Source organism: Patiria miniata, unplaced genomic scaffold (genome assembly GCF_015706575.1).
Source record: "Patiria miniata isolate m_02_andy unplaced genomic scaffold, ASM1570657v1 HiC_scaffold_4, whole genome shotgun sequence".
Taxonomy (NCBI): Eukaryota; Metazoa; Echinodermata; class Asteroidea; order Valvatida; family Asterinidae; genus Patiria; species Patiria miniata.
In genome coordinates this window covers 6,598,121-6,625,497 of record NW_024037071.1, presented here as the reverse complement: position 1 = coordinate 6,625,497, position 27,377 = coordinate 6,598,121, and the positions used below count along the sequence as shown (strand labels likewise).

Genomic DNA, 27,377 nt, shown 5'->3' with positions numbered 1-27,377 from the left:
TGTTGGGTGAATTACATGTTTAAACATACTTAGATTTTTGTTGTCGTAGGTTAAGCTAATTATCCGTATCACATTACATGTATTTGGTATAATAACGGGGATACAAGCTTATCTATCGCTTTGAAACATTCTCTACATCTTTATATTTTAAACATGGTAAGCTGGCAATTTCAAATTAATTTGTCTATGGAGAATTTCAGACGTTGATTGCTAGTTCATGGGAATTGATAAAGTCCGTGTTTGTGCAATTGTTGACAAACCCATTATTTAAAAAAACATGTTTAAATTTTATTTTTTTCAGTTGTGGATAATAAATGAAAAGTACTTGAAGCTTTGTCATTTGAATCTATTTATAGACATGACATTGATCTGAATGGTGGAGGAAGCATTACAAACGGAAAACAGCTCAAATAATCAATTAACTAATAATAGTAGAATATCAAATAATTGTTTCAGAAATCATTTTATCAATTTGTCAATTCGTTAATCAATTGATTTATTATCAAAAATCTGATGATCAAATAAATGATTGATCAGTCAATCCGTCTGTTAATCTATCTATCAATCAATCGATTGAATAAATTCATCCATCGATCAAAACAATCAATCAACCAACCAGTCATTTAATCATCGATCAAATAAAAAAAAGTCAATTACTGAAAACAATTATTTAGTTGTTTTACCATTAAACCACCAAAACCACTGAGAAAGATAATGCTTCAAATACATTGATTTGCTGATCACTTTATTTGATATTTAATTGATCACAGACTCGACGATAACTGAGGCCTACAAACTCAATCAGTATAACTTGGTCTTTGACATTCTGAGTTGTGGGTTGTATTTAAATTTCTCAAAATAAAAGTACATGTATACATTTCCAAAGTAATAGTAGACATATCTTAATTAAAAACATTGATATAAATCTGTCTATAGAAAACCCAAACCAACAATTTGCGTGTTATGCATACAACTTATGATTGGTTTGATTGCAATGAATAAAATGCAAATACAAACCTGTAACTATTTTGTCCAAGTTACTTGATTCTTTCCAAAACGGTACCTGATGGTACTATTACCTTCATTATCACAACAGTGCACAATTCCTTTGTTTCACTCTACACTTCATGAAATTTCAAAACTTCAAACCATGCATTTCAGTGATAAAACATGATCCTGCAAATGAATAAATACTATACACGTAAAAACAAAATCAAATCTCCCGTGTGGTGTCTACAAATGTGCTCATGATGAAAGTGCATCTTAACAATAATGATACAGGCTCCACAGGTACCCCCTCAATGATAAGAAAAGGAGAGTTGGAGGAGGCCACTGGGAGAGACATTCAAAGCACTGACAATGATGCCTGACACTCGTGCAAAGACGCTATGGCTTTGTGCACGAACCAGTAAGTGCAAAGAGTAAACGCAGGTGGTGTGTCCCGTCCACTACTTTCTAGCCTCTCGAAAGTGATCAGAAAGCGCCTTCTCCTGTTTGCACACACATTAAATTACCAAAATCATCTCATTCAGTTTAATACAAATGAAGCATATGATGTATTCCCTTGCCCGCACAAAGGTGCTTTCACAATCCCATTGTTGGAAAAATGTTAACCGGTGAAAACAATTTGTAAGAGAATAGATAAAATGTCGGTCACATCATGTTATCTTTCATTACATTCACATATATTTGTGGGTTTTTAACATGTAAATTAATGCCTATGTTATCTTTGGCAGGGTCCTATTTTCTAATGCTTGATGACAAAATTAATGTAACTCTATGTGAATGTGTATTTTCAATATTGACTGTTTACGTTTATTGTATTTTATGTATGCTGGGACCCATGGGAGACCAGTGGATTCCACTGAATGGGCCATAGCTGGTACCAATCTTGCTTAACAGAGAGAGAATATTAGAAGGCCTACTGGAGTTAGGGGTTTTTTTAGCCGGGTTTTAAACGTACTTTATTGATATTGGCCAAGCACATATTTATTGCCTTATTTTTATCTCAGTTCACATACCACAATTCATGTTTGTCAGGAGTGTATGTTCTCATTTTGAAAGGGTGCACTGTGAACACAAGCGAATTTGACATCAAAAAAATTCACAGCAAAAATTGTCAAGAGTTTACACCTTGTGAATTAGCAGAGTGAAAATTTGAATTTGCAAAGAAATTCACATTCACAGTTGTGTGAACCAGACTTTACAAAGCCAGGCACTAAAGAAAAAAGTCAAAGTGCATCATGTCTGAGGATGCACCGTGTAAAAAGTGTCATCAAAGACAGATGGAAAACATTTGTTAATAATGGAAAACATTTCAATGCAAGAGGCACTGTATTCATAATTTAGGCTGATAGAAAGCGACCCTCCCGCACATGCTACCCGAGACTAGCAGACAGTGAGTGGGTGAAAACCGCGAAGTCAACACCGTACTCTTGTGTCTGACTAGGAACTTGACCTGCCGCAGTTCCCGCACGGTGTGGGGTTGTATGTCGCAGAGTTCACTTGATTTGTCGTCGAACGCCAAAAGTCGGATCCCGAAACCGTAACTGGAGCAGATCAAACGACCGTCAGGACTAACACTGAGTTCTTTAATGTAACCCTGACCGTCTGTGGGTTCCTTTGTGTAGTACATCAGACGTTTGGCAGGGGGTCTGGTCACCACTGTGTCACCGTGTGATGCTTCTGGTACAGGATCTTGAAGATCATGAACACATGTCCACTGTTAGAGGAAAAAGAAAAGGTCAATCTGTTAAGTTGAATATCTACGGACTATGAACTGAAAAGCAGAAAAGTTTGTTCATATAATTTGGCAAATTTGTGAGCTATAAAGCAAATATCAACTCCGGACCAGCCACAAGCTAATATGTCACATGACTATTTTTACATGTGGCCTGATTGTTTTTTCCATCACTGAGTTCGATCGAGGACCATTGGTCAACTAGAAGTTGGATTGCAAACATCTCTTGTTAAAAACAACGGTCACAATGTTGTATCACTTGTTATACCACTTGTTATGGTGCACCCGGGTATTGCAACAAACCCTGGAAATCTGGTCTTGAATTATTTACTCAACTATACCACCTACTGACGAGGTCAACAAGTGTTTTAGTGCTAATAGTCACACTGTGGTTAATTGTATTTCTAATAGAAACTTGCTCACTAATTGATTGTCTCTTAGATCATAAACATGTTGTTCTAACCTCGGCATCATTATCTCGTGTGGTGTATCTAGACATCATAGCCCATCCCTGAGGATGCACAACCAGGGACGAAATGCAAGACGCTTTACTTCCATCGGGGAAATCCGACACCAGCTCCACGCGATTCCTGCCCCTCCTCCGTCCCTGCCAGATTCTCTCCAGTCCGAGCTCTCCATCAAATTCACTCGGTTCTTCCCCGAGACCAACCCCTTGGTAGTGTCGGGCAAAGTCCAGCCCGGCCAGGTCAGAGTTCAAAGTTGAAAGGTTGAGGTCATGGACGATGATGTAGAATCCCCGAGCCGTGGACATGACCAATTTGGTGCAGTCGGGCGTGAGCCGCGTCCTCATCAGAGACTCGATATAGAAGACTTTCTCATGAGGTGTGCCTTTCTCCTCATAGCTGGGGGAAAAAAAAAATTGGCCCGTAAGTACTTGATTATTTCTTGTAAAGATTATTCATTCCCTTTTTGGTCACGGTTTTGATCAGCAGCATGGCTGATGCATGTTTTTGTGTGGAAACTTTCCACACATTTTGAGTTTATTCAGCTCCAAGACTAACTTTTGTTCTGATTTCACACACAAATAAATCAATTTCCAAAAGCAAATTTCCAAATTTCATGGATCTGCTCAGTAGAAAATACTGTGTAGCAAGTTCATGTGCAACAAATCAAACGTTGCTGAAGCTCTAGTTACAACAATATCACATGACATGTTGGTTGGTAACCGTTCTGCTAAACAAATATATGTACATGTACATTTAATGCCTCTGTCCAGTTCGGCAAACTGGTGTTAGAATATTTTGTCTTTACCCATTGATGTCCCAAGTTACAACGTTGCCGTCAAATGCCGACGTGACTAGCCGTCTGGTTTGCCGGCAGTACTCAATGCTCTTGACCCAATTGGTGTGACCCTGCAGGCATCGGATCTTCTGTTTCAGGTTGCGGATATCCCACAATGCAATGGTGGAATCGTCGGACCCCGAAGCGAATGTCCTGCTGTCCAAAAATCTACAGTTCAAGTGTCAAAACAATTTTAACTGAAGAGTGGTTATTATAGTTACAATTTTAATTTTTTATTTTTTCAGTCCCCGTTTTTCGTCCCATGTAATCAGCATTTAGTAAGTTGATTCAATAAGCCATACAACTGTAACTGTACATTGCACATGTGCATTACAGTGTATGTTTTTTATTTTTGTGATGTGCGCATTACAGTACATGTACATATTTTTTTGTGATGTGTACATGTAATTGTTCTATAATGCATTAACCTACTTTTCAAGTGGTCTTGTTAGTCATAATCATATACAATCCATATTGTGCATTTTAGCAATGAACACGGGGCCAAAATTAAAACCATTTTTAACGGTTGGTCATACCATAGGTCAAGAAATATAATAAGCAATTATTATTCACCTACCTAATGCAGTTGACACAGTCAGAGTGGGCATTGCGAACCGCTGTTATATGCTTGGTTGTCAATGGATCAAACAGCAACATGCTATTCTCCTCACAAGCTGCTACTAGGACATCACTGTGGACCGTAGGGAGAATTTGAGTGTGACTTGAGGAGAGGTTCAACTTTTAGTTCACATAAAGGTAACAATTGCTTTCAAGTTGAAGTAATTTTAGCAAATTAACACTGAGCAGAAATAGACCCCTTGCATTGAACAGTTTTGGGGTTATTTTTGGTTATTTAATTAAATTAAGTAACAATGAATTAACAAGAGGTATTCTCATGTAAATCCTTGTTGGACAAAAGTACCCACCTCAAAGATGGGTACAATGCAAAGAATTTCTATATCGGCTCATTGTCTAGATCAAGTGCCATTTCAAGTTGATTTATCTCCTTGCTGTAGCTTGGTTGTTCCGTCCTCAATCCTGCACAATCTTCTAATCTTGGGGGATTTTTAAGTATCACAGAAGGTTATAGACAGTGCTCAGTGATGTAATCGGGGGGGGGGGGGGTGCACTCCTCCAGAAAATGAAGCCTCCTAGGTCCCCTACAACTTGGACCCATTTGGATCCGCCACCGGTTATGGATAATGGTATAAATATTTTGTCCGTACCCATTTGGAGAGAACTCCAGGTTAAAGATTGCCTCATGCCCGTTCTGCTTGGAGAAGTCCGAAAAGCCTGAAGGAGCAACTCGGCTGTATAGACAACACTTGATCTCGCTGAGTAGCCTTTGCTGACACGATCCAACGTTTGCACGGTAATGTACCCCGATGGCAGACCCGGCGCACACCGAGGCCGGGTGGGCCGTAGGCCGGTTCCGAACCCAACTGCTAATAGATGTCTTCTGGGATACACTATTAGCATTGGTTGTTCCTGCACTGTTATCCTTCGATTTTTTATTCACTGCCATGGTGATGCAGTGAGAATGTATCCAAAATAAACAGTAACTGCAAACACAGACAGTCTTGCTTTTTTGAGTTCAGCCAAATTCTTAGTTGAAATTGAATGTCACTTCAAATTCGATGCAATCAATCTGAGATTAGAGACTGAATTTCTGAGGATAGATAAGTGTGTTTTAAATCAGTGATGGTTAAGCAAAGAAGTGCAAATCACAAACAAGTCTTGAAAGTCGGCAAGACACTGTGGACCATTCTCTACTCAAAGATAACAAGGTAAAGCATTAATTAACAGAGTCAGAGAATGGTTGTGATCAACATTACATGTATGTGTATAACCTTGTTGTTTCACAGTTCACTTTTGTAAAATCAAGTTTGAATTATTGTCGGTGTCATCTAATGAACGTTTCCACAACAAAACCCTTTGTTGATAGCGGTGACCATCTCCATATAAAATGTGTCAGTGGGGAGCTGGATGAAAAGATCCTACTGACCCGGTACCGTTGCCAATAACTGTTCAATCAGAATTCAAAGAAATCAACCAAAATCTAGTGAGAAAGGAAAAATAAGAATGTGATTTTTATAAGTAAGGCAAAAAAAAATACTTCTGCTTCTGTTTTCCCTACCTACCCTATTTTGACAGCCCAACCCTAATTTTGTTATTGGAAAAATGAGAAAAAAAAACACAAAACCTTCAATTTCTACCTTTTACACTTGACTACACGCAGACGCCTCCATATGACTGTACATAAAAAAAATGGCAAGAAAAAAACAAGTCCCTACCTACCCTATTTTCGAATGCCATGTAATCGGAAGCAGATATATTTTTTGGCCTAAAGTATTGGTGATAGGCCATTCAGGATTTGACCATAAACCCTACTGCGCGTTACTCGTAGCCTTGTTTTTAGTGGGAAGAAGGGGTTATCGTGCACCCTCGGAAATCAACTTCTAATTGACGTCTTTAGATCAGAAAAAAAAATGGGTAGAAAATGATTTGCTATGTTAAAAAATTCAAAAAAATGTTTTTAAAAAAATTTAAAATAGGGAGTCGGGAACTAGCTAGCTGGTTTCCATCCATAAAATCTGCCCTAGTTCCCGACTCCCTATTATCGTTCGAAATGCACTTGTATTTACAAACGTGATCCAGTCTACTCATTATCATAATACATAAATCCACAACCGTTTTGAGGGTGAAATCTGATGTTTTTGTTGGGCAATGTTGGGTTTTGGGGTCAATGACAGAATTGTGTTGCTCAGCATATATATACAATGATATCAGGATTAGCTTGGACCCTACTATCGCCAGACCATGTCCGAATGTTAAAAAGGCGATGTTGGGTCTGTTGTGCCCATTCTTGAAAATCACGCATTCTTAAGAATGTGCATGCACATTCTTAAGAATGTGCAACTGGATCCTTGCGCAATCTTCGCAAAAAATAACTCTTCCAGATTGAGCGCACATTCTTAAGAATGCGCGACAAGATAACGGTCTTGTCGATGCCGAGCACCGGCTGCGCTTGGCAAGTCTAGCTGCATCCTCGTTCACTGATTCTCAATAATTATACTGTTGCAACGCAAGGCGCTGAAAAGTAGAGTGGATATGATAAGTATAGGCGTATTGATTATGCCGGGGGGGGGGGGGGGACCGGGAAAAAATAAGAGACATAATAATACTAGTGGAAAGAATTCAGATTTTTTGGATAATAAAAAAGGGGGGGGGGTGGACGTAAGAATGAAGAATGTGAAGAATGAGAATGAATACTGCGACATCCCATAGTGCTAATGCTATTTCCCATTTAAATTGCCACCAATTTATTGTTCACACCCCACCATTACGTCGCAGAGCTGGATTCTATCTAGTCAAAAGAGCAATTTTGGCAGCTTCTGGACATCGTTTTTTTTTTGTGGCATGCATATGATACATACAGGGACTTGTAACTTGTCTAGCCTAAACAAAGCACTTCCCAGACTAGTTCCCAGTCCTCCGTTATTACAAAACTTCCCATAGTGGGCAGAAAAAAAGCAATAATAACAGGTTTAATTTGATTCAAATTATCGTAGTTATACGAGTACAGAAGCATAGAACATTTTCTTTCCTCTTTATATAAATTGTTTCCCTTTTAACCGCTATACATTTCATTTAACATAATTATGTCGTGCAATGTTTGTTAAGATTGGGCAAAATTCATAAATTGTGCACGTGATATTCCCACCCAATCTTAAGAATGAGCGCTTATTCTTAAGAACGCGTGCTCGTTCTTAAGAATGGGCGCTCATTCTTAAGAATGCGCGCACATTCTTAAGATTGCGTGATTTTCAAGAATGGGCACAACAACCATGACAACAGGTCCAAGACTTACTCGGCCTATTTGTTTCCTTTAAAGTTAACTACATCATACATGTACAGACTAGTTTAGTTACACTATGCCTAGCCTACCTCTTATTTCCTGATTATACAGAAGCCTGAGGTCAAAGCTTTGTACGAACATATTTTTCCGATTTAGTTAAGTGTGGAATCTTCACATAAATAGCACACAATGGGGTCGTGAGAAATCAATGTCATCATGGAGGCAGCCATCTTGTTATTGTATCATTCATGACATAGAGGGCGCCATTTAAGTTTACCCATAGAGCTTATAATAATAGCTCTATGAGTTTACCATAAATTGGTGTGGTGGGCAAAAGGCGCCTAGTAAGTGGTGTACGCATATTATTCTTTGGTCAGTACATATGTGGCAAAGAGGCGAGGGTACTGTGCAATGAGTTCGATTTGAATTATTGCTGGTGGCAACTGAAGATAGGCCCTACATGTAGTTTGGATTGTAAAATTGCTTATAGAGTTTATCTATAATCTATCAAATTATCCGAATCTATCAAAAACTTTTTTTTGCCATCGCAAATCAAGCTCATTTTCGGATAAAGTATTATTTAATGTTTTTATAAAAACAGTTAATACACAAGAAACCTTTTGTAACAGTTTTGATCCTTCTTCAAAAATATTCCAGAATAATTATATTTAGACTATGATTATTGGCTTTCAGTTGTAGGCATAATTTGAGGGATTAGGCACAGTTTCTTCTGCAGTTTCCTTTGCTGAAACTGGGTCGCAAAGCAGGTCGAATATTGCTCAATGCTCATGCAGTTAATTAGCCCCGACCATAACAAGTTGGAACTTGTTGATGGCAACACTTCTTTTGAGCTTTGACCAAGATTTATTTTGTCTAAGAAACGACGAGAATTGCGAAACCACAAGTGTAATTCCCCAGTATGGTTCAACCACAAGTGTAATTCCCCAGTATGATTCAACCATGGAGGTTCAACCCTCTGAGGGATTCCCCATTAGGTCATACGACCATAGAGCATACGACTAACATAGCTCTTGCATCAGAATTTTGCAACGGTGCACCGTTTTTTGTTTACATAATAACGGTTTTCAAACTTGTTTACTACCGAAACTATTGTGACCAAACTGAAAGGAGACATGGCATTACTATAGCTAGTATCCGCGATAACGCGTGTGCAGCTAGCTGATTCGATTGTATTTTAACCACATTACGGGGCCACAAAGCGTCGATTGATTAATATTCATGAGCGGTTTCTACTTGCGATAAACAGGTGACGTCACTGGTGGCCTGATTTGGATCATCCGACTTTCTACTAGGGGTAACAGTACACCACAGAAACTTTGAACATGTTATTGTACACAGTATTGTTTAAAAAAAAAATTACTAAAATACAGTAACTGTACTGTTGCATGTATTCATTCATTAAAGGCTATCATAACATATTTTATTATTGATTTAGTAGGATATAATATTTCACCGCCCACTTTATGAAAAATGGTTGCCGTTGAAAAAGGAGGTCATAAAGGTCGGGGATTGCCTTGCAGGGCGGTTGGATTTCGAAATACCACGTCACGTACGTCAACGAAGCTAGCTAGCTGCTCACTCGATATCGCGATACGAGCGAACGGGTTCTGATGCAGCTGATTCTTCGCAACTTTCTGCGGTGATGGATGAGATGGCGGCGCTCGGAATCACTTTCTGCCTTGCTTTTCTCGGTCTCCCAGGCCTTTCTGAGGTAAGACAGCCACACCCGAGGACTACTTTGGGTTTTCTGACCTTTCTTTTGCGTTTTTTCGCACATGTTTTTCAAAGCGAGTACTCGGAGTAGCTGAAATTCTGATGGGGATGTTGCAACATCGCGTTGTCGGGGGTCATCTTTTTTGCGAGTTGGCCATTTAAATCCATTGTGCAAATTTTGGAAATACGTTAGGCTGTAATTTTTCTGCAGTTTGCTATCGTCTGTTGCTCGTAGTTAATAAAAAATATGAATTCATTTTCTTTCAAGAAGGCCTCATAAACTTGTAGAACATTATTTTAGCCATTTCATTTGATACATTTGCATTTGTTTATTATGCTCGAACCAAGGACCTCCATAGAAAATGATAGGCCTAGTTGAATCGCCGTTTCACAAAATCAGCTGATCGAATAAATATTCATGTTCTTTCATGTGACGTGATGTACAATGTCCTGCCATGCTGCCAGTGATGTAAATGATTAATGGGAGGTTTGAACAATTAATTAATTTCTCGTTTAGCAATAGTTCAGCCAAAGGAATGCTGTTTAGCCATTCTTAAATTATGTTTCATTTGTTTCCATATTTGGTTTATAATAATAATAATGGTTAGGCCTATCATTTGAATTAATAATGCATCTACCAATGTCTCATTCTACCAAACCTACCATGACTGAAGAGGAATTTTGGGGCAATGAATGTGATACAGTTTAAAAAGAAGGGATTTAAACTTTTGTTGCCAAATACTAATTTTATACCACAAAATTGTACCACACGTTTATGTGTTGAAAGTTTAATCGCACAGATGCATTGTTATATTAAAAAGGGGTCCGCTCATAAGTCCGACAAAATCGCATCCCTCCGACGCCTTGTACGCTTCGGTTTTCCGATTTTGGACTTATGAGGCATCGGACTTATGAGGCTTCGGACCTATGAACCCTCGGACTTATGATACCATACGGCCCCATTAAAAATGCCTCAGGATTTCTAGAAATTTAATTCAATTAAAATTTTAATATTGCAGCTGTACAAACGTTTTGGTCTATATTCTTGAAACTTGGACACAGGGCTAGAGTTAAATAATAATAATTATATTTTAAAATTATATTTTAAAATATAATACTTAATATTTTAGAAATACTTAAACGTGAATTGCGCTGCACTATAAAACAATTAAAGACACAAAATGTATATACATGAAATAATTGAAATTGAAAGCTGGCAAGATATGTTTTAGAGTTTTGTACTAAACTTGGCACATTCGATCGAAAGAGGATGATCCTCTTTGACAGCAAGTCGTAAAAATGTGTCCTTGGTACAGGATTAAAAAACATGAGAGGACATCAGTCCCCAAAAACCCTGAACGGGAATTTAAAAACAATCATGAGGATTCTCCTCCCCTTTGACTTTGAGACATTGAAAAAAATAGTGATCACAAATCCTAACAACTGTTTTATTTTTTTCATCTAAAACAAAAATTGAGGTAGAATTAATAGAAGAATATAACGTTAGTTGGTTGGTGGTTTATGATCAGAAATTAATTTTAAAAGAATACTGCCAGATTTTTCTTGATTTAGGATAATGCTGAAATAACATCAAAGAATGTTAATTTGAATACTGTTCATGCAATATTTTGGACTCTTTTGAATGGTCGATTGTTGCTTCACAAACATTCAAGTGAAACCACACAATGCCAAATTTTCAATGACATTGTTATTTGTGGCCATTGTGCAACCAGGCATATCATGAATTATTCAAACCTAGGTCGAGGTTTAAATGAACTGTTATGATATACTTTTTCCACAGTGACATTAATGGAGTGAAATGCTCAGCACCAACTTTTGATTGATTCTATTGATTCAAGTGGTCGATGTTCAAAGTTTAAATTGGGGGGGGGGGCATGCGTTTCTGAAAGAAATCCGTCACACATATGTCTTAGCAAAGCTTGTTCTTAATGACAGAATCAGTTATGGTTTTCAACAGAGTAATACTAGTTTGGTTTTAAAAAAAAACTGTTGTTTGTCAACTTTGCACCAAGTTTTCATTCATGAAATCCAGAAAACGTGCCATAACTTGCCCCTTTGGCCCTGTCAGGTTTTCAGCAAGGACATGTTTACACTCCCTGGGTAGTATTTGTTGCCATTTCATTAGAATATGAATAGATTTGGGGGCGTGGCCTAATTATTAGCATACAATCACAGTATCAGGCCAAAGGGCTGACCTTGCTTTGCGCAGTGAGTCCACAAAAGCCCAGGTCAGCGTGCACACTTAATTATGGTGTTGCCAGCTGAGCTTGAGCCTGAAGAATTTCCTGTGTCAGAGATCAGTATGGGCTGGGGTCGCTAACCTGGCTATTTCCCCAGATATTATAAATTGCTACCTTGGTTAATAAGCCAGCTTGGAACCTATTTTCCAATTCCCATTTGGTGTGGAAAAAAAACAGACCTGTCATTTAAGATAATGAAAATTTAAACTGTTGATGATGCTAACATACTTTTGAATTTTGTTGTTGCACAAAACTAAGAAGTAAATAGACAATATTTTTTTTTTTTTTACAAGTGATGCTTGTGTTGCATCTGTGTGTTAGTAAAATGGAGCATTTCTGGCATCTGTGGAGAATTCATGGACTGTACTTGTCAATGGATATACTTTTCCACTACTACACTTTGCAAAGTTTTCTCATGAGTCATAACAACCCTTGAATTAAAACGTTCATTCACTTTGCTCTGGTTTTATAGCTTTTTTAAATTAGTTTTTGTTCATTAGGATGATTACATGTTGCTAGGTCAAAATCAAACACAACCATCAATCAAATATTAATTTTTACACAAGTTGCACACTTGACGCAGAACCACTATTATCAAATATATACACTTAACTCAGAACCACTATTATCAAATATATGTATTTTAACTCAGAGCCACTATTATGAAATATTTACACTTTACTCGGAACCACTATTATCCAATATATACATACTTTACGCAGATCCACAATTATACACTTAAACACAGAACCACTATTATCAAATAGTTTATTTTGAATAAAGTGCAGAGCATCTGGTACAATTTCAATCTCATTGATTGGTCCTACTCTGTTTGAACATTGGTCTCATTACATGCAATATATAGATTGATAAATACATAAATACTTAATTAAATCCAAGTATTCACAAGTTGAAATATAATCAAAATTACCAATATATAATTAAGATATACCAACATTACCCATCGAGCACAAAATATGAAATTAGGACTGTTCTGGATTGGCAAATGTTGATGAAAGTAAATTAAAGATCTTCTTTGGGGAAAAATAGTTTATTTGCCAGCCTTCTCATGTAGGATTTCAATACATTTACCCTATAAATCCTCGCAGATCCTCCAAAATAAGTTTGAAATGGGCTGAATTTAGAAACTTAAAACCAATACCATTAGTTAACATGAGGTTTGAAACCGTTGAAAATATGAAAGTGTATGATCCATTTGGGTTCCTGCACAGTGGTGGATTTTAGATGATTTAGGAATATCCCAAGCAAATAAATGCCATGGGATTTATGCAATTATGACATGTAAACCAATAATTTGATTATTCATAGAGCAAGGAACAGGAGTTACTGTACATACATACTTTATGTATACATTGAGCCTGAAAAAAGTTGAGGTAATGATTTTAAAATATTGGGGGAAAACGATTGTAGAAACTTGATCAATAATGTCAGATTTCTTTCTGCAACAAATTTTGAGAATTTTTTTCTAATGAGTATAAGCCTTTCTTTGCATTGTTATTGATACAAACCTTTCTTGTTTAATTACCTTTGTCTACATCTTGACATGTTTAATACACTATAATAAAAAAACTACAGTTTTGTTCATTTTCCAAGACTATTGTTACCACGTTTGGTCCAATTGCTCTGGAGTGATTGATATTTATAAAACCGTATATCTTTAATAAAAAAAATTCAGTTGTAATACAAAACATCACTGTCAACTTAATGTATTGTTCTTAGTTAAATATCAATGTCATTTCAAAAAGTGTCTTATGGAAAATATTAGCTTTTAAATTTACAAAAGAAATTCTGGATTTTTAATTTTTGATCCAATGGGTTTTATATTTAAAACGTAATTTGACAAAAATGTTTGTGAATTACTCAAGCTCTTACAATTTTATTGAACACTTGTGCGGTTTCTTGAAAAGAAGTTGGACATTACAAGTTGGGCACTCTGTTTTGGACAAGCATGTTCAATGTACACCAAATGTACACATGTGTCATCCCATTTTCATTCCTATTCATGGCCCATCTCTACTGCGTTACTAGGACTACAGCTGGCTATTTGTCAGAGCCCAGCTGATTGGTGAAACCACAAGTAGTGTTTCCCAACCTCTGACCTTTGGTGGGCTATAAATAGCATTGGTTCTGCTGGTTGATGGGGTGATATGCTAATGAGTTGGCTCATCCAATCATGCACTAGTGGGCTGTGCCTGTAGTGTTGACCTGCTTTTTATTATTCATGTTCCTCCTGCTTGTTGTTTACTGCATGTACATGTACATGTACTGTGAAGTGGTATTGGTAGCATCGCTAGCCCCGTGTGAGGGTCATTTTTGGGGGTGTAAATAGCTGAGACAAAGGGAACTGTTCCAAGTAAATCCAAAGATTGTCACACAAAGATATTACCAAATGGTTTAGCAAGTAGGTGGATGTAGATGTACAGTATTCTATACGATCATACATAGTCTGAACATAAAATGTGCACATCATAGACTTGGTTCGGCTGTAGTAAAGCCTAAAGCAATGAGTGTAGAAAAGTTAAAATGTCGGTTGCAAAATTCAGAACAAAACACACATTTTTAATACATGTATTTGCATTTATTATACATATTTGGTACCAATACCTTAACCTTTGTTAACTCTTGAGTCTTTAATCAAAATGTATAATTTACTTGCTGTAAATGGTTATTACAACCAAAATCTTGCCAAACATTTAGACATTACCACTGTAAGTGTAAAGGAGGCTTTGCCATTTTCCAATCTTATTCTTAAACTGATTTGCTTTGTTAAAATTTTGAACTGTGTTAACTTCATTCTCTAATTAGTCATTGAAGGAAATGCTTGCAGGCAACAGTTTAACTGTTCATGTGGCCCGAGCATTTGTGGACTTGCAAGTTGCAAACTGTATTTGTCATAAGTAAAATTAAATAATTGGCTCTTACACATGTCCAACAACACTAAAACTGCTTAATTAACTTATAAATATCTGAGATTCATACATGTTATATATCTCAGGTTCAGCCTTGTAAACTTATATAAAACTAACAACCAGGTCTCCCAACCATGGAGGTAGTGTGCAAGGTCAGAATATGATAAAGATGGTTCTAATGGCCTGGGCACAGGGCCTGCCAATTGTAAACACCCTGCCTGAAGCAAACACACGCAGGTCCTTGACAAGTTGTTAAAGGGACAAGGCAAAAGAGCTCTGGCTTTGTGAATTGGTCTGTTATTTGTGTAGCTACAATCCAACTAAAAACATGGGTAGTGCAGGTACAGATCTCACTTCAATAAGACTGTAGAAAAAAGCACATCATCATTCAGGATCCTGAGTTAACAAGATGCAAGACCTAATGCTTGGTTTTGGTGGGGGGGGGGGTTGATCTTCTATAATAGTTGGGTAATTTTGAATTCCATTGTATTTTGGAACCATCACAGTTTTGTGCTGTTAAATTGGACCCCTGTTATTACTCTAGATCTCACTTCAATGAGACTGTAGAAAAAAGCACATCATCATTCAGGATCCTGAGTTAACAAGATGCAAGACCTAATGCTTGGTTTTGGTGGGGGGGGGGTGATCTTCTATAATAGTTGGGTAATTTTGAATTCCTTTGTATTTTGGAACCATCACAGTTTTGTGCTGTTAAATTGGACCCCTGTCATTACTCTTCTGGAGTGTTATGTAATACATGTAGTGGTTTGAGCACATTGAATAATAACTGGCCCCTGGATATGAATTCTATCACTCACAACAGAGAGGGAAAAAATGACCCTGAATGTTTATACTTTATAGACTGAACTGACATCTTGATGACAAGAGACTGGTAACCGCAACCACCTTTAGATGATTGGTTTATTAATTTATATTACTTGAATAAATGAATAAGTGATCAGTTCCACGAGATGGTAAAGGCGCTTGAGGCTAATGCCACTCGCTGGTCTTTTTTCATGCTGGCATCCAGGGTTCCCACATGCCCGGATAGCCACGCACGCCTTGACTAAAGGGTACTGGATACATGGAACAAGTGCAGGTTTTAATTTGTCTTCTGACTGACTACATGTAGTGATATGGTGATACTTATACTATAGTATAAAGTACCTGTAACAATCAGCATTCTGTCAATCACACATGGTGTGGTTTTCTAAGTCCACTTGAATTGTCAAAATAAGGCTGGACCTAAATGCCCCCATTGTGGTTTACCATGGAGAGATACATGAAGAGGTGGTTAACCACAAATCAATAAAGGGCTGCTACTTTCTTGATTTTATTTACATAGTCCTGCCCTAATGTGCCCTAAATTGTTACAACTTAAGATAAGTCATGACAGAGCTATGGGTATGACCCTATGACTAAGACAAGTGATAGAAGAAAGCTGGGCCTGGCGAAAGTGCCTTGAGAACCAAAAAAAAAAGAAATTATTTCAGTCCACTCAATCTGTTAATATTTGTGTGAACTTAATAACCAGGATCCCGTGAACTTTTGAAGTGGCCAATCTGAAAAAAATAATGCACCTTGATGTAAAATACTGATGCCATAAAGTTGCAACTTGCTTTATTAGTTGCAGACCTCTTTCATGTCGTAGCCATTTTACATAAATTGTACATAAATTACATGGCAGGCTGATAGTATACTAAATAATCAGGAATGAATCTTGAAATAATAAATTGAACTCTTTGTTACTGTTGGGATTTGTTACTCAATATCATTTTTTTAATACCTTTGCAGGCAAGGGAGTTTTGTTCAGTGGGAGGTTACTGGTGCGACACAGGACACTGCTGTGGAAATGGAGACTGCTGCACATATTACTATGAACTGTGGTGTAAGTATTATCAAAAAAAATCTTGTTTTCACCTTAATTTCTTTTTCTTTATAACCAATTTAAACAAGTTACAATCCCAAGGCCTAAGTGTTAGAGGTGTGCATTTACGGGTAGTACAGGAACCAGGTAACTAATAGACCATTTATATGTTGCAGCTATCTTGAGTTTTTTCCCATTCAAATCAACGTAACCAAAGCGAGGCTGGAATGAAAAATAGTCTGGTTCCTTTTTGCACAAAAAAAAACACTATCATTCAGTACTGTTATTGGATACAGGGAACTTGACTGAAATGGTGGCAGCATGATAAAGGTCTATTGTTAAAAAAAACCACGGGTACCCAGGTTCCCGTTAAAGATTTCGGATCGACACATCAATACAGCAAGATGCAAGTGTGTACAGTGAGCTTCTTAGTTTATAGCTTTATGGTGTAAATATTTTGTTGTTTTTTCTTGTGGCCTTGTTTTCATTTTGAAAATTCTCCACAAATGACTTCAAAAACCTTTCTTTTTCATACTAGTCTGAGAAGTAACTAAGTAATTTGTAAAGTTGGTTACGGATGTATACCCGATCCCATAATCAAGAACCGGTTCCTGACATTAACGGTCGGGTACCCGGTTCTGATGCACAGCCTTACTAAGTGTATGACCTAACTATCATGAGATAAATTTGAGGAAGTGTGGATTCTAGTAGCCCTTGACCAAACACTACTGAAAACTTGAAAGAGGCACGCATCTGACTCACGGACGGACGTGATCTTGTGCCCTGGCAAACCTGTGCAGTCGATTTACCCATCTTTCAACACTGGTGACCTTAAACCCTCCCAATTCCTGGAACTGGGGGTCTCTCCCGGTAGTCTAATGACCTTGCTTCATGAGGGGAGGGGAAGGGGCCCCTTGCTAGAGAAGGGAGGTCAAGTTAAGTGTCGGCCTTGATGAAGTTTTGTTATTTTATCATCCGAATGATAGTAAACTGAAATGTTGAATCCTAACCCTCCCACCCTCCGGATCCTTACAAAATCAACCTTGGCCCACTTTCATGGTGCTGTTGTTGAGCACACAATTTTAACAGACCCTTCTATTTCATTGCGACATATGCGAAAAGCACGCTAACCTAAGGCGCGCTAAGCTAGAAATATCCACGCCATGATAGCCTTTAAGTTTAGCATGCCATAAATGAGCCCTGGGAGTTTTTGTGGAGATTTTTGCAGGATTTTGGGAGATCTAGGCATTGCTTGATGCCACTGTGAAGGATTTAGGAAGGTCCCTATTAAAAATGCCAAGTAGGATTTAGGTTGAAAATCGATGGGACTCTTGGGTGTAATCATGGAGGTACCTACCTCCATGGTGTAACAGAAATCATGGTGCAGTTTCCAAATTGTGTTGCACTCTCAATCTGATGGTCAATTAGGGGGCTCCTAGCTCTGCATCAACGTTTAGGGTGACAAGTTGCCAGACTTGATCTACAAGTGCTTTAATCTTATTTTTCCTGCATGGAGTGAAGATAAAGGGCAGGGAAATGGTCACATGATGTCATATTGGAGTCCCTGGATAGCATTGTTTTGGGTTTTGGGTAGTTAAACCATGGAGGCTACCTCAAATATTTAGGTCTTCAGGTTTATCTTTTTTTTTTGTATTTTGTCTTGTATTTTGTCTTGGTTGACCTACGTGTAAGTAAAAAATCTTGGTTCTTGAATTGTACCTTGAGCTATTGAAATGCCAAAGTGATTGTGTACATTTTGTGGGTGCACCGAGAACTTGAGTGTGCAGCGATTGATGTAAGGTATGTGTTTGCAGACTTATGGATGGAATTTGGGTCGTCTCCTGTGGTTCACAAAAAAGAAACTGTCCTTTATAGAGCCATTTTGGTTTACAATAGCCTATGCAATAGTGTGGCCTTCCAGGGCAGCTTTATGGCATGTTTACATGTACCTGGTCATTTCCCAGGCACTAACTGTATGATGATCACCCCACACTTTCTGTTTGCTTCCTTGAAGGAAAATGTGGATCACTGTCACCATCATGCAGTTTATGCATGGAGCTATGCTATAAATCTTTTTTTTTCTTGTGCATTTTGCATGCATATTGTTACTCTTGCATACATTTGTTACTCTTTTCTTGCACCTACATTTGCACCCCAGTCCTGCAGTCTGCACATTATTTGCTTTATGAACATTGCCTCACCATATTGCCACTCACACAAATGAACAACCAAATGAAACAGTTAGGCCTTATCATCATCTTGTAAGATTGAATTTTTCTACATCAAGGAGATGTAAAGTAATTTTGGGGTGTTTTTTATAAAAAAAAAATAATTATGCTGACAAGCTTTTGTAAATCATGGAGTATTGAGTGCTTAAAAATTAAAATGGAATTACATCTGTGAAGGTTTTTCGTTTTGTTATGTTCCATTATAAAAACACATTGTGGTCATCCTAGATTCATGTCATTCTGTTGGGGGTAAAATAAGGAAACTTAACTGTGAAACTTCAAATGTAGAATTTATTTTTGAAAATTTATGACCCATTCATGAATCTCCCTGATGTCGACCTCACGGGGTCCTTCTTAGCTAAGAACCACTCGATCCCCCCCCCCCCCCTGTCAAAAGCTGTTTCAATAATAATGTTCTTCCTGTGGCTTAATATGATGCGCCATTGTCTAGATGCATAAATTTCCCAGAAGAGGGTGGGGGGAGGCCTTACACTCCATGCATTCTTTGGAGCTATGAATGTTTTCCCTTTCATAGCTGATGAATTCAATGCCCCTCCTTTTCCAAGAAATTAATGTACAGTGTTGGTATTAATTTTAGTCTGGGAATGATTATTGTTCTACGACCCTCCAGCAACCAAAATTGAAAATTTAGTTACAATGTAAAAAAAAAAGTAAAGGGGACGAACCTGTGTTTACAGGAACGGAGTGCCCATTTCAAAGCGATTGGGCCAGACTCGAGTCCATGAAATGCTGCTGTGGGGGGATCACCACACCTTCTCCATAGCGAGTCTGTTCCCTTCCCAGCATTGAATAATGCCAGTACCCATTTAACACCTGTGGTTGGGAGGTACATGTGTAAAGCGCCTTTCTCAAGGGCAAAACATGCATGGCCACAGTGGGGCTATGCTCGAACCCACAGTCTCACGATCATGAATGATCATGAATCCTATACTCTACCGCTAGACCACACATGCCCACAATGTAGTCTCCAATCAAACCGTCCAAGCTGGGATGTAAATTTCCTATGGCCCTTGCCCTGTGGTACTCTGTAGTAACTGCTTAAACTTAGTTTAGGCAAATGCAGAGAATGCCATCACTTATTTGGGGAAACAAAACTGAGCAATAGTGCAATACCTCAGTGTACATAGCTTCTTGTAACATTTGGTAATCGATATTTTTTAGTCATACTTGTCGAAAGAAGAAACAACTGCGTAACATCATGTACTTCAGAGAAGTTTTTCAAATGAAGATTTCAAAAAAGAATTGGCCGATAATGTCATAAGGGATTTCCGTAAACTTTACTTAAAAGTTTGATGTCTAAGATAGACATCAAACATCATAGTTATGTGGGGTTTTTTTATAAATGTGACACGATTTTTGTATTACTTTTTAAAAAGTATCATTTCTTTTTTGTTCCTTTTCCAGGGTTTTGGCTGGTCTGGTTCCTGATAGTCTTCATCATTGGATTCTGTGTCTGGCAGCGGAAGAGGTTCCATCCCTGGAGAGGGAACGCAAATCACCGCACATGCTCAATTCAGGATTTTCTCAGGGGTTTCAATTTTGACAATATCACACCAGGTACATAAAAACACCATCTGATTTTATTATAGGCCTACTACTAAAAACTTATACTATTTCCTTCATTAGTTCCTACTGTTCGAACATAAAAAGTTATTTAAACGATCAGGTTTGTACACGAAAACTACTGAGGAATTGACTCGGGTCCTTAGTACTATGTCCTCAGTTGTCTAATTATATTTTAGTAATTATAAAACAACTACAATTTTTACAGATTTCCTTGTCTTAATGATTTCCAGTGCCGCCATGCAAGTTGCCATCTTATTCAGAAATAGGAGACACAGTAGGCTACGACACACCGCCTCCGCCGTACACCTACTATTACATCCAGGCTGCCAGCTCGGGCTTCAGTAACAGCAACGGGTCGGACTGTGAGATGTGCGGTAGCAGCAGCGGGCTGTCGCCTCTGACGCCAAGATTGACGACAGAAGTGGCGATAGAAACAAGAGGGTGGGTGATTGACTTGTTTTGGCTTTCTTGGTTGCAGTCATGGTTGTCTTATTCATTGTTAAGAGGTTTTTAAATGGTTATGGTTTGACTTGCATGCAGAGGTTTTCAAGTTTGACCCTGACAGGGCTCATTGTACTTGTGTTCTTGCGCAGATGCTTTCAGCGTTTCCCCTGCCCATTCAATCGTGAGGCGGCCCGCCTCGAGACTTTTTGAGGTCGCCGCGGCCTTTTTTGGCCAATGTCGCCACCTCACGGGAACGAAAACAGAATGAAAAAAATGTTATAGTCAAATCTGTGCATTTTATGTGTGTGTCTTGGTATTTCACCTTAGTATTCTCCAGACTGTTCTTTGAGATAGTCATTCGTACTGTAAACACAACCCCCTTTGGCCTTCAACATGCATGCAGACGTTGTACCTCCAATTCTCTAACTAGTATGGAGCCTTTTCAACGTCTGTGTGTAATATAACTCGTCGAGTCTCGGTGCATGTCGACTCGAGATTTTCGACTGAGTGACAATGATCCCATTTATGGATACATTGCCCAATCTCAAAATGAACGCACGGATCCTTGCTTAATGCAAGGCAGTTAGTCCCAGAATGCTGCGCACGTTCCGGCTTATTCGCAGCGAGTTCCTCAGGTGCAATTGGGCATGTGGTGCGACGATCTCTGGTTGCACAGCACGCGTGACCTGGTACCCTGCTCAGCCTGCCAAGCACGCCTGAATATTTGGCGAATGCATTTTTTTCGTTTTCCAAAGGCTACAAAACGGTACATTTTCGTAACGATTTTTCAATAAAAAATCCTCAAAATACATGCATAAGGAATCTGTGAAATATATATGAAATTGGGCTTATTTTGGAAGCCTGGACTTTCAGGAGAACAGGAAAGTTGGTTTTGGTTTTTTTTGTCAAAAAATAATGCCAGCCCGTGGTTTAAAAAATCTCATAGCAAGATGAACAATGGTAATAATGGTCCTATGATTTATTAAAAGTAGCTGGGCACTATCACCCGCAATTTCTTAATATTATTTTCCTTCCCAACGAATGACGCAAAAGGTTTCCTCAACCCGGTGATAAAATGGCTCAACTGTTATGTCAAAAAAAAAGAGTTTAATATCAAAGTTCAACCATTTATCTTGATAAAGTCGCATCACAAAGAAATAACCCTCCTGTGTAACATCTACCTCCTAATTGGAGGTTCCAAAGTCCCCTGCCGATCTGATAACTTTCTTAGCAAGTTTTATTTGTTCTACTTCACAGGGACAGAAATAAAACGGGTGGTCAGGGTTCCATTGTATTAAAATTGAAAATTGAGTCTGGGTAATAAACAGATGGTGATAGCAGGGCATAGTCTGCAGTGACACCCAGTCTTGTTTACACTTTGAACATACCTTGGATTGTTTACTTGGATTTTTTTATAGTCTGTTTATCTGTGTTACAAGTGGTCTAGAGTCCCAACCTAAGAAAACACCTGTTGAAAAATTGTACAAAATAATGGAATGAAACTGGAGTGTTCACAGTTGTTTATGGTAATTGATGAATCATGCTGAGAAGCATGAAGGAATGAAAACTATGATGTTGGGTTATTATAATGACACTTTTGGATTAACCCCATGTCATGGAGTCCAATAAAGGCTGAGCACAAATGGAACATGCAGTGTGGCACTGGGAACAGAGTGGGCGGGACTTATGGCAAAATCAGGAAAATCCATTGTTCTCGATATCTGTTTAAAAACAAAATTAAAGGACATTTTTAACTCTGTTACCTGAGAGAAAAGAGTTATGTCAAGTAAATTTATGCAATTTTTACAAGATTGTTTTTTATTTGGTTTTTTTTTTTTAATCCAGAGTTGACGGGGAGAGCAGACTGGAGACACCAGACTCCAGTGAGGCCCCGCCCAGCTATGCACAGCTCATGGAAACATCTCGCGAAAGAGAAATGCGTGCCGTTGCCGAGGCACTGACACAGACTCTAACACCGTCCCGTACCCCTGCTGTCACCCCTAGTGCCACACCGGTTGTGTCGCCGCCTGCGACACCAGCTCTATCAACTCCGCGACCAACGCCTGCAGCCACGCCCTCTGCCACGCCCAGACCAACGCCATGTGCGACACCCGCCATGACGCCATTAGTATCTAGATCGCCCAAGTCCTTCTCCCCGGCTGGCACACCCAAGCGTCTGTCGCCAGCGGCCAGCCCCATGAGGCAGTGCAATGAACATGGGGGAGGGGCCAGGAGTGGCATGACCACACCCACAGCCACACCCTCACATCTCACATCCTCAGGAAACTCGTTGGCATCGGACAGGGCCGTGACTTCAACCATTGTGGACTTGCAGATCAACGACAAAGGATCGCTGAACTACATCACCAGGTTGACGTGAGATAAACTCGGTCACAAAATAAAAATTGCATGTGACAGACAGTGTCGGTTATTGACAGAACACTGAGATGCATGCACAATAAAAGCCAGTCTGGTGCCTCTTCAGTGTCAAAGTTCAGTGCTTGAAGTCTGTCACGACCTCCAAGGTCATCTGAAGAACCACCACATTGTCCCAACCCTCCCCCTAAATGATGGTGAGAATCATTTAGTGTATCATTTGAAAGCCGTTTAAAATAAAATGGCTGTTTGCATTAACAGATTTCGTTTCTGAACATTTGTAAGGATTGTTTGTTACACATTTTTGTTGAATGGTCTCTGAGATTGACACATACATTTATGACATGTACCGTAAGTCATCCCAGAATGATGTTTTGAGCTGGTGGTTGTGCTTACGGGCTTTGTTCGAAGCTTTCATTTATTTACATGCATGTTTAGCCAATTGTTATTCTTATTTCATGCTAAGCGGCAGAAATCTGTGTTTGGTCATTTAGTAATTAGCTTAAATTAGCAATGCAAGGAGAGGCAGCTGTAGGTATATTTATTTGTAGATTTGGTCGTTTTCTTCCTTTCCAAAGATTTCTTTATATGTGTGTGTGTGTTAACATCTGTGTTATTGTTACCAGAACAAAAAAAGGATTAAGGTGTTGTTTTCGAATAACATCCAACTAAATTTTTCAAAAATTACTTTTTGTAAGATTGGGTGTCACACTTGGAAGTGTGGTAGAGCTGAATACTTTGCTCACAGAGTTCTGTTTGTGGGGGTTTTTTTTTTGGGGGGGGGTCCATGCAAATATTACTACTGTACAGAGAATGCACCATTTAATTCAATTGTTTTTGATATTTTCATAACCCAGTTTTGGTGGGATGCACGTTGCTGTTTCCACACCAAACTGAAATGGGATTTGTTTGGCCAGTGCCCATTGGATCACTGTGTTATGACTATTAATAAGAAAGTGCCATTCTTGTTAGTTTCATTGGTGTTGAATGAAAAAGTTTCTTCAATGTTCACATTTTTGTTCTAGCCAGCAAGTTTCCATACGCGGAAATGTTGCACATTTAAATCGTTTGCAGGTTTTTGGCATTGTTTGGTGTTTTTGAAAATGACTTTAGATTTGTTCTCTTTAATTGATGTTATTTCGTTCTTGTAGGTTATTAGTGCAATGTACATTGTTACAAAGCATATAAAGTGTATTTTTCACATTTTAACATGTTTTTCCTTAAAATAGGAAAGAAAGAAAAAACACTGTGCCTGACAGAAATATGTATGTTCTTGTTTTATATGTGAAAATCACCCACCCATAGAACAGGCAAAAAACAGTTAACAGAAATAGTTACTTTCTTATTGCTGCACGAACATGTAGATAAAAGGCTTTTGTTGTTTCTGCCCATAATTAGAGAACTGGTTTCTGTGAAACTGTGTACCTTCATGTAAACAATCATTATACATGTGCGTAAATGTACACCAATTCATTTGACAGTGACAGATGTATATAATACTCAAACAAAAGTACCCAAAAAATACATTAAAAAAAGACATTTTATTGACATTAATTGTTGAATTTGTCACTGATATAATTACATTTAGATATAATAAAGACAAAAAAAATGTAACACTAAAATGTGAAAATACTAGTGCATGATCAACATGTAAGCAGTAGAGAATGTTTCAGAATTTCATTCAATTTTGATATCTGTTTGAAATTCTCTGTAGAGTTCAAAATGGCTTATAATTGAGTCTTTCAATATACCATCTGTTTAAAGGGCTCCTTTGTTGAAAAAAAGTTATGATTTTCTTTTTTCATTTTTGCTTCTGAGTTTGGAGTTGGTGTTTTCTCCAGTTTCTCTTGCATGTAGGTGTATTTGTTAAGTTTGCATTTAAAATGCTTGAACAAATTATTGTAATTTATTATCATTAAGAATATTTTGTCTTGTTACTTACAGACATTTTAGTCGTTAAATTTGGTGTTAAAACATGATGGATTTTTTTGGGGGGGGTTTGGTTTTTACTTGGAAGATATTAACATTTGGTTTTGGCTAAATATTTGTTTGAAAACCACCTACAGTGATGGGTGTTTTCTCAATTGTATACAAAGATTTTTTTATATTTAAACTAAATAGATTTGGTGCATACTGTCTGGTTTTTGATGTTCTCGTGTGAGTTTGGTATGGATGAAAATCAATCATTGGACATGCCATAAAATATGAGAATAGTTGTTGAAGCAAATTCCCACCTATGTAAGATGAACCCCTTTTACGCATTGGGACCATCATCTTATTAAAATGTATCAGTGTTTTTTGGTCATTGGTGCTATTTTTATATGTGTGTAGCACCAACTGGTTGGTCACACACGTTATTATGTCACAGACATTTTTTCCTCCCAAAGTTTCAAAGTGTAGAAATTGCTATAACGCATAGATTTAGTTGTTTTTTGACAGTTGTAAACTTGTTGAAGACAAATACATACTATGTATGTTTGTGTTTTTCATTGGGAACATGCATCACTAATAGCAATCTTGAAATACTGCTGTCTGCCTGAAGCTGAAATGTTTGGGCTAACATTTTGCACAGTGAAAGTTGTGGATAAGCCATTTCCATTTCCACATTTCCAGCTTCTTTGAGATCTTAGTGAAATACGTGTACAAGTAGTTAAAGGTGATGCATGGTCTATAAGAATTGTTATTTTACTTCATAGTGGAGCTGGGGTATACTAGGGAAGCAATGACGAAACTTTAAACGTCAAGTTGAAAAATCTGATTAACAGGTTTCATGGTTGACTTTAAACCTTTTGGTTTTAACATCCATCAGCCAAAAAAAGGTAATGCAACTGTCAAGCGTTATAAAGTTTGGAAAAGCTGCAACTCACAGGAAAACAAAACATTTGTAAAAGTTATTGCGACCTAGCTGATCTTGGGGTAAACAGAAAGGGTTTTGGTGTTTTGTTTCTAAGTCTTGTTAGATCTTAGAAATGGAAAGTTTATTTGTGAAGGGTAACAGTCTTTGATTTTATAGTTGACCTCTGATCGAAGTTCAAGGTCATCGTAAAAGTCTTAACAAGGCTGAATTACAGTGGCAAAAACAAATGTAGTTTGTATATAATAATAATTAAAAAAAACTTTGTAAATAATATCGTACAGTATTCTCCCAGTATAATGTCATGCCAAAGAAAGTATACATTAATACAAAAATAATGGAAACAATTTCTTCCGTTAGTCAGCTTGTCAGTTTGTTTGTGTTGAATGCATGATATGCACGATAGTCATTCTACATCTTGATCTTTTTACATTTGATCTGAGAGGCAATTTGAAGAATTATGTGAAACAGTGAAATATTCTAAGTCAGACTCCAAAAATGTATATATATTTTTTTCAGTCTAGAAAACCGAGAAAAAAATGACATTGATTGTTTACCCAGCAAGTTACTTGAGATGTTGCTTAAGGAAAATTAATGATGTTATTCATTTTTTCCCTAATAGACCTAAGACCTAATGGCTTTGTTTACATATGCGCTTTCCTATGGGAGCAAAGTTGGGACGCCAGATGAAGCAGGGACCGTCTACCATACCACATAAGAAAGCGCACATGACAAAGCGTCACGTCATAGGTCTCGGGCTGGTCTTTCTGGTGGTGGTGTTTGGGTTTGGGTGTGGGACTTGTGGCACCCGATGTATGCGATCCCATGTGTAAAAGAAAGATACCCACAACACTGCACCCACACTTGATAAACAAAAGTTTGGGCGTTTCATATGGGGCTCCAACCAACTTCCCACGACCCCCCCCCCCCCTTTTCCCTTCGCTCGCTCTCTTGCATCTTGCGTTTCCTCACCTGACGCAAGAGGGCGGTATACCCTGCACCTTGTTGCGACGAGCAGAACCGTGCGATTTGCTTGCATTATCTGCAGCAAGAAAAGATGTTAACCGGGCCCAATCTTCATTACTGGCAGAGGCAAATAACTGATCATATGCATAGTAGAAGATGGCTTCCTTATTTAGAAGCAAGTGTCGGCATCATAAGCAGACTGAGTACCATCGTGTTCTTTCTTGCAAAT

The 27,377-nt window shown here is 38.1% G+C and overlaps 2 protein-coding genes across 5 annotated transcripts; one reads left to right on the top strand and one right to left on the bottom strand.

Moving 5' to 3' along the window:
• Positions 1 to 439: 439 nt before the first annotated feature.
• On the bottom strand, positions 440 to 8,161 carry LOC119739977 (DDB1- and CUL4-associated factor 10-like). Of its 4 annotated transcripts, none has more exons than XM_038215148.1 (6): positions 7,991 to 8,161; positions 5,269 to 6,101; positions 4,620 to 4,733; positions 4,013 to 4,210; positions 3,204 to 3,603; positions 440 to 2,722 (listed from the first exon to the last, which is right to left on the bottom strand). In XM_038215148.1, the coding sequence occupies exons 2-6, from the start codon at positions 5,565 to 5,567 to the stop codon at positions 2,339 to 2,341; spliced, it is 1,395 nt and encodes a 464-aa protein (XP_038071076.1). In that variant the 5' UTR covers positions 5,568 to 6,101; positions 7,991 to 8,161; the 3' UTR covers positions 440 to 2,338. The 4 variants fall into 4 exon arrangements, with proteins under 4 accessions (XP_038071076.1, XP_038071078.1, XP_038071079.1 ...); XM_038215150.1 differs by having other exon boundaries at positions 5,269 to 6,066; XM_038215151.1 differs by having other exon boundaries at positions 5,269 to 5,711.
• Positions 8,162 to 9,411: 1,250 nt separating this feature from the next.
• LOC119739978 (WW domain-binding protein 1-like) lies at positions 9,412 to 26,531 on the top strand. Its single transcript, XM_038215152.1, has 5 exons — positions 9,412 to 9,633; positions 16,621 to 16,714; positions 20,347 to 20,499; positions 20,739 to 20,949; positions 22,798 to 26,531. The coding sequence occupies exons 1-5, from the start codon at positions 9,565 to 9,567 to the stop codon at positions 23,330 to 23,332; spliced, it is 1,062 nt and encodes a 353-aa protein (XP_038071080.1). The 5' UTR covers positions 9,412 to 9,564; the 3' UTR covers positions 23,333 to 26,531.
• Positions 26,532 to 27,377: the final 846 nt, after the last annotated feature.

Bases quoted from the DNA above. Each gene is read 5' to 3' on its own strand.
- LOC119739977 (XM_038215148.1), bottom strand. From the start codon at position 5,567: ATGGCAGTGAATAAAAAATCGAAGGATAACAGTGCAGGAACAACCAAT. The intron at 4,211-4,619 runs GTAGGTGAATAA...CTTGAACTGTAG, and splicing joins GACTGTGTCAACTGCATTAG to ATTTTTGGACAGCAGGACAT. The intron at 3,604-4,012 runs GTAAAGACAAAA...TTTTTCCCCCAG, and splicing joins GTAACTTGGGACATCAATGG to CTATGAGGAGAAAGGCACAC.
- LOC119739978 (XM_038215152.1), top strand. From the start codon at position 9,565: ATGGATGAGATGGCGGCGCTCGGAATCACTTTCTGCCTTGCTTTTCTC. The intron at 9,634-16,620 runs GTAAGACAGCCA...ATACCTTTGCAG, and splicing joins GTCTCCCAGGCCTTTCTGAG to GCAAGGGAGTTTTGTTCAGT. The intron at 16,715-20,346 runs GTAAGTATTATC...TTCCTTTTCCAG, and splicing joins ATATTACTATGAACTGTGGT to GGTTTTGGCTGGTCTGGTTC.